The sequence below is a fragment of the Pyxicephalus adspersus genome, chromosome Z (genome assembly GCF_032062135.1).
Source record: "Pyxicephalus adspersus chromosome Z, UCB_Pads_2.0, whole genome shotgun sequence".
Taxonomy (NCBI): Eukaryota; Metazoa; Chordata; class Amphibia; order Anura; family Pyxicephalidae; genus Pyxicephalus; species Pyxicephalus adspersus.
In genome coordinates, this window is record NC_092871.1 from 89096740 (window position 1) to 89106814 (window position 10075).

Genomic DNA, 10075 nt, shown 5'->3' on the forward strand with positions numbered 1-10075 from the left:
ATCTTTTATTTGTTCAATAATCTGTAAAGATGTAAAACCGATTTTTGATTTCCAATCACTTCCTGTCCAATAGCCCAAAAAGGAAGTGATATTTTTTTTTCAATTTGGTGTAGGGGCATCCCTGTAAAACCAACATTTGCATGCACCTTCACTTTTTTCCCAATTACATTGGTTATCAGTAAATTAGGATACCACAAATCTCGATAATAGGCCAAAAAAATCATAATGCTTGGAACCCTTCATAACTGTAGCCGATTTGAAATGAAAAACTTTATTTACACTTCGAAGACACATCAAACACACATGTGGCCCTAACCATGGTCATCTCCAATGGAGGTCTTTGATAGCACAAAGATGACAAATGGGCCCTTGGTAAAACCCTTGGTTGTTGTTGTGTGTAAAGCAACATTTGTGTGTATCTGGTACAGATAATGACCCCACAAGTCGGCCCTACAGCTTTAGACCGTGTCCAAGAGGCGCTAGGGAGATCTGGTGCTTTTACTCCGCTGACATTCCAGCCTTGCCTTAGGGAAATGACAGTTGGACAGCAGGTCCAAAGCTTGGATCTGATTGGTGGCTGTATAGCTGTCGCTGTATAGCTGTCGCTGTATAGCTGTTGGGAGGTAAGCAACTGCTGATTGGCTGCTACTGTTTGGTACCATGGCAACCGCCGTTGTGTTGTCATAAGCGCTAGTCTGTAGGTAACTGCACAGCTAAATCTAGTCACTTTGTGTTTGCTAGTGATAGTGATCACATTGCTCTCTGTGTGATTTTCATTGTAAGCTTTTTATAGTGAAAAGTAAGTGGAGAGAAATTCAAAAATCTACAGCAGTTCAGAAAGCTCTTTAAGGGGACTCTCTACCCAGAACGCTCTCTAAAGAGACTCTCTGTTGAAGAGGACCTCTAAGGAGGTTTCCCTCTATTTAGGAGACCCTCTCTCTGAGAAGGATCTCTGTTGAAAAGCAAGTACCTCTGAATACCATCCAAGAGGAACTTTCAAACAACAACAACATGGATCAACCCATGGGGCAAAAGGAAACACCTAAACCATGCTCCAACATTGGAAAGAGGCGACAAAGCAGTGACCAAGGAATCCCTGAAATTCAATACAAGAGGCAGAAAATGGAACAAGGACACACCTCTGAAAAGGACAAAGACAGAAAAGGGGATCGCAAGCGAAAGCTAGATGCACAAGCACCAGATGAAAAACAAAAGCCAGCCAAAGTGGGCAGATATGGTGTTGTGTTGAGAGGACGTAAAAACATCGCGTCCACCTCAACAAAGAAGAGATCGGCACCACAAAGCTGTTCACCTACCCCTCCAAAGAAGAAAGGGAGAAGAGAATGCAAGGCACAACCCAACATCAACCTCACCAGTGAGGTGCCTTGCACCAGCCAGGTAAACAGTGCACCGGCTGGCTTTGACCTTGACAGCATTACTGTCCACAAAGTAATTGGCCAAGGATCCTATGGAAAGGTAAGGGATTCAGAGATTTAGGAAAAGAAAGATTGTACTTGTAGTAAATCATTACTTTCACTAGATTATCAGCAGGCAGTAGGTAAAGATGACACCAATGTATTTCTTTAGCACTTTCCACTTTGCAGCATTTTCAATAGGCTTCAAGACTGCTTAAAGCTTGCTAAAAGCCTGCTGAGTTTATGTTCTACAGACTGGCATTTTCATTGGGGCTGCTGCTGAGAATTTAGCAATAACTTTTTCAGAATTTGGTGCTGAATTATCTGTTAAGTACTTCTTTACTAACACTGTGTTTTTCGTTTAGGTTGCAGTGGCCTCCCATCCCACCACTGACAAGGAATTGGCTGTCAAAGTGGTAAAGAAGAGAAAGCTCCTAAGAGAAGATCCCTCCAGTGTACTTGTGGAAAGACAAGTACTTGATCAAGTCGGAAATAGTTCCTTTTTTACACATGCCTATGGAACATTCCAAACAGAGGTAAGTGCAACATTATTTTCATTCTCTTCTCTTACCAAATTCCATCCATACTATCCTCTTAGACTCCAAGCCTAGCACAGACCCACTAACTAGAAACAAAGCCCCAAACCACTTAAATGTCCTTATCCTATCCTATAGGAAATCACAACTTTACAAAAAAGAAAATAAAAGTATATAGGAGTAATAATAGAATCTATATTCTAACCTATATATGTTGCACAGTTATTAGGGGGATGTGGTACCGGTAAATATAATTCCATTTTAAACAAGTAGAATAATTTTTCTAACCTATAAATTTCTCTTTTTCTTGTACAGGAACATCTCTTCTTCATTATGGAGTATTTGAGAGGTGGAGATCTGAACAAGTTGATCAAGTCATTTGCTCCTCTCCCAATTTCCACCATCAGGTAAGGCTAATAAAGATCTTTTCTGAAGAGAAACTGATAAGACTCATTTATTTTAGTTTAGGGCTAAGGGTATGTTGCATGGGTGATCTTTATGCTGGTGATTTGACTGTCAGGGCTACTAGGAGACCTCCTGTTAGTCTCAAAGGAAATGTTCTCATTGCTGCTCCTTGCCACTGAAAAACATTTTTTATACCATTCAGAGCAGGCAAAGGAGCGATTCCACAGAGCTTAGAAGAATGCTGTCCTGCATAACATCGTCAGCAGCAGAGTCGCCTGTGCGTCATGGCCATAGAGTGGCTACCAATGGAACAGTAAGCCATTTATTATTACTACTTTCACTGTTTTAAAGAAAACGTCTAATAGTCATTTGTTTACAAATTCTGTGAGAACTTTTATATTAACCAATATTTTCTCCTTTTTTTCAGATTTCTTGCTGCACAAATCTATTGTGGCTTGCAGCATCTGCACAAGCTTGGCATCATTCACAGGTAAGTTGTTACATAATGATCTTTCTTCAATATCTGCTATTCCTTGATAATAGGTAATGAGGTCAAGACCACCAAAACTAGTATTTTAGAAGTGAGTGTGCAGGGGGGTTAAATTGACCACAGACATTTCTGTCCCCTGCTTCAGTAGCTTCCTAAAAGCCAAGTGAATAAGTCTGAGTAATGAATTCTATTTGTTTTATTAAAAAACATAGAATACATGTTATGAGGTGACGCTTTAATATTTATGAACAGCAAAGCTAACCATCTTCTTTAAACTTACAGGGACATCAAACCAGAAAACATTCTGCTTGACAAAGAAGGCCATGTAAAAATTGCAGACTTCGGCCTTTCTCGCCTCAATGTGCTGGGATCCAAGATGGCAAACAGCTATGCCGGCACTGAAGACTTTTTAGCCCCGGAGGTAAGGAAAAAACATTTGCTTCTGTTTACCCACTGTCAGTACAATATCATTATGTCAGACCGTTCATTACTGCTTTGTGTATGCCTTATTAAATCTTCTATTTCACAGTTATCCTTTTTCTTCTTATCATTGCACACTGGAAAGGCAATGTACTAACTCTCATCCTCCATTTCTTCAGATTGAACTGGAACAACCCTATGATGGCACGGCTGACTACTACTCACTCGGCGTTGTCATGTTCCAGATGGCCACAGGAAAAGATGCACATTTGGTTGAACAAAGGGATTCACATTATCCCCGTCACATGGATCCCCACCTCAGAGATGTCATCGAGAAAGTAAGTATAGATACTTTTAAAAATGTGTGTTGTATTTATTTAGAAACAGCCAACATTAAACTGGTTTCTTGTTTCTTAGACTAACACTCTACTTTTCCCTTTTTTGTCATAGCTTCTTTTGAAAGACCAAAACAAGCGTAGGATGGCAGTGAAAAAACTGAAAGGACACATGTTTTTCAGGCCAATCAACTGGACGGAGCTGGAAGCAGGAAAGGCCACCCCACCATTTGCGATGCCACAAGTAAGTCTAAGAAGTGTCAGAATTAGTTTTTATTACTATTTTAATATGTCATTAAATGCTATGGAAAACCACAGTATTACCCGTATTAGTGATAGAAAATACTAACCATGTATGTATTATTTTTTTACTTGCAGTGCCCAGAAACAGACAGATCTCAAACAATTTCTGTGCAGAAACTCATTTCAAAAAAGACCAAGAAAATGAAGAAAATACCAAAGCTGAAGCAGAAATTGTTTGATGGATTCAGCTTTACCAGCAACAAATGGCAGGTAATGCAGCATACACCATGACTGAATGATGCTGCCTAAATTCAATGGCCAGGAAAGGTGAAATCAAGCATGTGGGAATACCAGATATGGGAAGAGGCCCTGTCTCTCAACATGGGGCCCCCCAATGTTGAGTTAAAATATAGGGCCAGTGCGTTACATCGAGGGAGGGGGGTCCATGCTTGATGTCCCCTTTTCCTGGCCACTTCTTGCCTAAACAAGTGACTTGGTTTAAAATTGAAGAAGAATACCCAAGATCTGCAGAAATTTTTCGATGGCATCAACTTCACAAGCAAGGAATAGGGAACAATGCATCTACCACCATGATTGAATGAAGCTGCCCAATTCAAATGTGCCAAAGGGCCAGGAAAGGGTCTAATCGAGCATGTGGGAAGACCAAATGTGGAAAGAGGTCCTGTCTCTCAACATGGGACCCCCCAATGTTGAGGAAAAGTTTGGGACCCCGTACAGAACACCAAGGGAGGGGGGTGCATGCTCCGTGACCAACTTTCCTGGCCACTTCATAGCTGAATAAGGCTTAGTCTACAAGGACGTTTTACTCAGAGTTTAACCTGACGACCTGAAGACTACAAGATCTCCACCACCCCATCCTGGGGAATGAGTACAGGGGTACAAAAAAACCCTTACTCATTCCCTGAAAGGGTTAAAATATGTGTAAAAAAATAAAACAAGGCTTTAACTTAATAAGTATTTTAATAAATGTGTGTGTGCTTGTGTAACTAAACTTTTTTTTTTTTTTACAGGTTTTCCCAAATGAAAGATTCCCTCAGCTGCATTCATTCATGAGCACAGCCCTGGGACTCCTCCTGATAGTGAGGGATCCCTGGGCATTGGGGGTTAAATGAGGACAAGTCTTCCTATTCACCTCTAGTGCTTTGTGATTGGCAGGGAAAAGGAAAACCCTGATGACAGCTAAAGCATCTGGATTTCCCTATCCTCAGCCAATCAGGAAGCGGAGCAATCAGCGGAGCTCTGCTATGCTGACAGCTACGCTCCTCTGATTACTCCCGCAGCCTTAGAGGAGCTGTAGTATGTGGTTCCTGGAAACAGAACACATGTGACAGTTTTATTAAAGCTCTGCAAGACTAGTGAAGACAGAATGATAAGCATTATGGGAGAACCGGGGTGATCCAACAATCTTGGAACGGGTTGAAAAAATAATTTGCTAATATTTGCCAAATCTTTTGAATCCAATTCATGTTTTACAAGTCTATTTTTTCTTGGAAAGCTGTAAAAAGTCAGACACAGTGAGTTGTTAGGTGGCAGAATATGACAAGCAGCCTTTACAGACAGCTATCAAACTGTGCTGTCGATGATGTCAGTGTACATGCCCACTCGAATAAGATGAATCAATGAGGCAGTTTAAAAAGTTAGAACACTGGACCAGCAGCATTTCTTGTAATGCACATGGTGGCTGGCCCTTTAAGGCCTCCCAACACCCCTTTGTACACATTAAGCTTGCTAGAGGATCACTTACACAGCCATGCTGACAGAGGGACCTGGCAATGTGGCCGAGCAGAGGAGCACTTGTTTCCATGCTTTGCTACTGGTATATCACCCTCGATCATACCTGTGAGTAGTTCCATAAACTCATAATACTCTTCCAGATTCCCTACTTGTGGTTATACTTTCCAGTGGGGCTGGGATGTGAATGTGGGCGTGATGTGGGGTGGGTGAGGTGTTGGACTGGCCTGGTCATATAAACTGGACATGATTGTGTACGGCAGAGGGGCCTCCACATCAGTTCTGCACAGGGGCCCACTGTTGGCTATGTCTACTAATGGTAATGTTAAGACATGTCTAAGGTCTAATCTAGGGGTCAGAAAGCTCCGGCCTTTGGGCCAGATACGGCCTAGTCAGTAATCCGTTTCGGCCTAACGCCCCCCTGGTCGATCCGTCCTAATTCTGGCCGGCAGGGGTCAGCAACCCGCAGCTCCGGAGCAGCATGTGGGAGTAAGGGGTAAGGGGACATTCCCTCTCCTCCGTATGCATTGCAGAGAGGAGGGATTCCCCTTCAGGGGCATTCCTGGTGGGGGACAAAGCAGTCAGCGTGGGACTTGAGAGGGCGTCCGGCCTAGTGTGCCCTCTTGACCTCCTAAAATTATGGCCTAGTAGCCAAAAAAGTTTGCTGTCTCTAATCCCTCTCACTACTTCATCTATCAGTTTGGGTTCTAACAAGAAACATATTGATAAGCACACAGAACCCAATTTACCTGCTGTCTTTACTACTTCACCTGCACACCAAACCTCACCCTTTTTCTGCTTTTATCACCACATTTGCACCATAAACCCCTCTCTTTCCCCACAGTGGAGTTTAGGCAATCAATATATACTCTATATGTTGGTAGCATATAGAAAGGATAAACAGAGCAAACCTAACAGAAAATGGTATTGTGTGACCACATAAATGTGCAGATAAAACATGGATTTTATTTAGAATTTGTCATTAAGCTGCTCACTAGTCAATGAACAAGCTACATGCATGAAAGAGTTGCATCTTAAAAGAAACACAATTATGCATGTAGATAGATCTAATAATATTCAATTAATATAAATTCCAAGTATGACAGTTTTTTTCAGAATTGCTATTTTCCCCATTAATTTGCTGCTTGTGATAAATTTATCATTGATGTAATTTCTTATTATATAATGAAAGCATGCTCATAGAAATTAAAAAAGTGACCTGCCCAATAAGGTACCCACAACATTTCCAATGGCATTTTCCCATTTGTTTTGAATAGAAGAGAGGGGATTTACCATCCCTGGCAGGCTTCACTGCTGGGACTACTTTCCCATAGACCCTTCTGTTGGAAGTATGTAAAGCAGTATTCAGACATTACCCTTCACTTCCTGTTATGGTAAGACAACCTACTACCTGACAGAAAATGAGGGAACATCTGTAACAGGGAAAATAGCAACAATGAAAAGCTGAGGTTCTAACATTCCACTACTGAACATGAAAAATATATTTTTTACATGTGTCAGTGTCATCATTATAAGGTTTTCTTCCCTTTCTGTCTTGGCATAGCGGGCAACCTTTTTTTACCAGGAAATAAAAGGCTGGGGCACTAATCCTTCTTCATTCTATCCAAAACTTACAAAAAGAAAATTTGGGAAATCATATATGTTAGGATTTGACTAAATATTTTTTTTTGCTAAAGAATAACCTGAACCCCTTTTAAAATGTCTTTTGAGTTTAAAATATGAGCTCAAAATTATCAAATTTTATCTGATTTTGCAACATACATACACACAAAGGAATAAACACAACACAAAGAAAAATAACAAAAATTGCACAAAATGGAATAGTGTGATTTAAAATTGATAAGCACAAAGCTATAACTATAGCAGACATGTGACTTCTATGGGGCTCAGAATAAAGAGGGCCCACTTCAATACCATTTTTGTTCTCTTTCTCTATTTCAAAGAGAATATTCATTTCCATATATTCAAATATTTTGACAGCAACAGTCATCACCATTGGGATTTTATTTTAGCAAGAAATAAAAAAGAGGTCTCTCAGCTCTCTCAGTGGCCAGAAAAGTTGGTCATGGAGCATGCACCCCCCTCCCATGGTGCTCTCAGCACAAAAATAAAGTGCCATACTTCAGGAGATAGTTTAAATCACGGTATCTCAAATTGACATATTGGTAGTGGTTGTTTACCTGGTTACCTCTCTGGAGGGGCTTATATAACAAGGTGGGAAGAGGAGACTGGGGGGGTTGGAAGGTAGAGTTGGAAGAAGTAGGAAGGAAGGTGATAAAAGGTGGTGGGCAGAAGGGATCTAGTACAATTTTGGTGAGAACAAGTTTCCCACCCACCCATCCGTTACGGTAGGGTGTTGGGGGGGTTGTAGTTGAGGGCCGAGCAGGGTAGTTGAGTTCTTGAAGGATAAGGTTCCTGGTAGGTAATTTGGGCTAAAGGGGGGAACCAAAAAAAAAAAAATAAAAAACAGTTGCTTACCAACACTTTTAACGTCCAGAGAAGCTTTCAGTGTGTTGATTTAAGATGGTAAAGTTCGGGAAAGGGCTGGTGTGAGGATGGTTTAATAAATTGATGTACAAGCCCAGCATTGTTGAATGTAGCTTAAGCTTGTAACTTCAAAAATTTACCACTAAACTGTACATAGCCCTTTGTTTTTACAGATACAGTACTTGCATAAAGCCTGATAAACACAAAATTCTGCATATTAGGGACATTTGAGCTAATGTAAGCTAAACATTTACAAGTCCTCCTCCGCCAATGTGGTCAAAGGAATAGAGACAAAAATAGAAGATTCCTTTATAATTTTGCTATTCCTTTTTGTATACAACTGGCGATAACATTCTGCCAAACAGGTATTATTTTTGAGCAGGACTAGTTAAAATGGTCCCAACAGGGACAGTATGCCTTTAGTAACATAGGACGGCTTCGCTAAAGTAGCTAGCATTTTCCCAGCTTTATTCCCAAACTTGTGGAACCGCAGCTGGGCAAGCTTTGAGCCCCAAATCAAAGTCCCTTTAAGCTGCAATCCAAGCTTCCCTGGCGGTGGGTTATAGAGATTCAGTACGTAAACGTTGTGCTTTGCGTAATTTATGAAATGCCTGATAGTACTGCGTTTCTGCTTGCATAACAGATATTCTATGCATGCTTGAAAGGGATGGACATGGGAAAAAAATGTAAACTGGCGTTCAAGGGGATATCTCTGCCTCCAGACGTCATTGAGCTACAAGGATTCTGCAAAACTATCAAGGTGAATGGTCTCAGAGGGTCTCTGTGAATGGTGGGGTCTATAGGACCCGGGGTTGCCTGCATGTCTATCTTCCAGCTCATTCATTACAGTGTTGAAATCGCCCCCCACTACTCTAATCTGAGCCAAATCCTGGGTAATCCTTCTAGCTAAACACTGAAAAAAGTAGGCTGGGGGTGAATGAGGGGCATGCCTGTTGTGGAAGGAGATTGTCTTATCTGGTAACTCAAGTGTAACCCTACAAAACCTGCCCTCCCCATTACATTGGGTTTGGAATACCTTTTCACATAGTTTTTCAGGACCTCCCCCAACCACATGTTACGCATTCTAGAGAAATCATGGACCCCCAAACGCGTCTCTTGAAGCAGGGCTATATCAGCTTTAAGCTTCTTAAGCTGACACAAAATCACCATGCGTTTATTGGGGGAATCGCAACCCTTTAACATTCCATAAAATCACTTGCATATAATGCAAGAAAAAATTGCATAAAGTACCTGTGTAATCTTACAGTAAAGAACGCTTTACTGTACTGTTGCTTTGAAACAGTAAGATTACAAACTAAGCCAGAATACATAAAATGACCCGTATACCTGAGGGTTTTGTGCCCAAGACAACAGGTCACTGACGACAGTGTAAGCCATCATGTCCATGAAATACTGCCCGAGATGATTCGAAAAAAAAAACATGATTTGCTTTGTTTCAATATACAGAAAAATAAAAATCCCGATAGGGTCAAAAGTAAATAAGTAGGTTGGCGCTCCAATGTAAACATAGGAATAAGAAGAATCCTTAACCACCCGACCGATAACCCCGACCTTGGTTCGGGTCTATCGATTTTATAAAAATCGATAAACCCAAGCTTTTCTCCCTATCTAAATCCCCTCACTTACCTGGTCCCCGCTGCGATGATCCAGCGTCGATCGCAAAAAAAAATACTCACCTTCTCCCCGCAGCTCCTCCGCACACGTCTTCCGTCTTCTTTCTTCATCCGGTGAGTGCAGTGATGATCACCGGGGTTTCCCGGTGACGTTGCTGCATGCGTCGGTGCGGGCGGGAGGCGGGGTGGGGAATTCAAAACTTTGTATTGAGTTCCTTTGCATTGAACTCAATACAAAAAAGCTGTATTGAGTCCAAAACAAAGAAATCCTTATATAATATATATATAATTGTATTATATATATATATTATATAAGCTACTGTACATTACATTATAC

General features: G+C 41.2%; 1 protein-coding gene across 1 annotated transcript; it reads left to right on the top strand.

Annotated features, from left to right (window-relative positions):
* The first annotated feature begins 1617 nt into the window (after positions 1-1617).
* LOC140343522 (protein kinase C delta type-like) lies at positions 1618-4798 on the top strand. Its single transcript, XM_072430220.1, has 7 exons — positions 1618-1951; positions 2267-2358; positions 2784-2846; positions 3129-3267; positions 3446-3604; positions 3717-3845; positions 3980-4798. Exons 2-7 carry the CDS (start codon positions 2285-2287, stop codon positions 4133-4135), a joined length of 720 nt encoding a protein of 239 aa, XP_072286321.1. The 5' UTR covers positions 1618-1951; positions 2267-2284; the 3' UTR covers positions 4136-4798.
* Positions 4799-10075: the final 5277 nt, after the last annotated feature.

Coding starts and splice junctions, on each gene's coding strand:
- LOC140343522 (XM_072430220.1), top strand. CDS start 2,285: ATGGAGTATTTGAGAGGTGGAGATCTGAACAAGTTGATCAAGTCATTT. Junction 2,359..2,783: donor CTCCCAATTTCCACCATCAG/GTAAGGCTAATA, acceptor CCTTTTTTTCAG/ATTTCTTGCTGCACAAATCT. Junction 3,605..3,716: donor TCAGAGATGTCATCGAGAAA/GTAAGTATAGAT, acceptor TTTTTGTCATAG/CTTCTTTTGAAAGACCAAAA.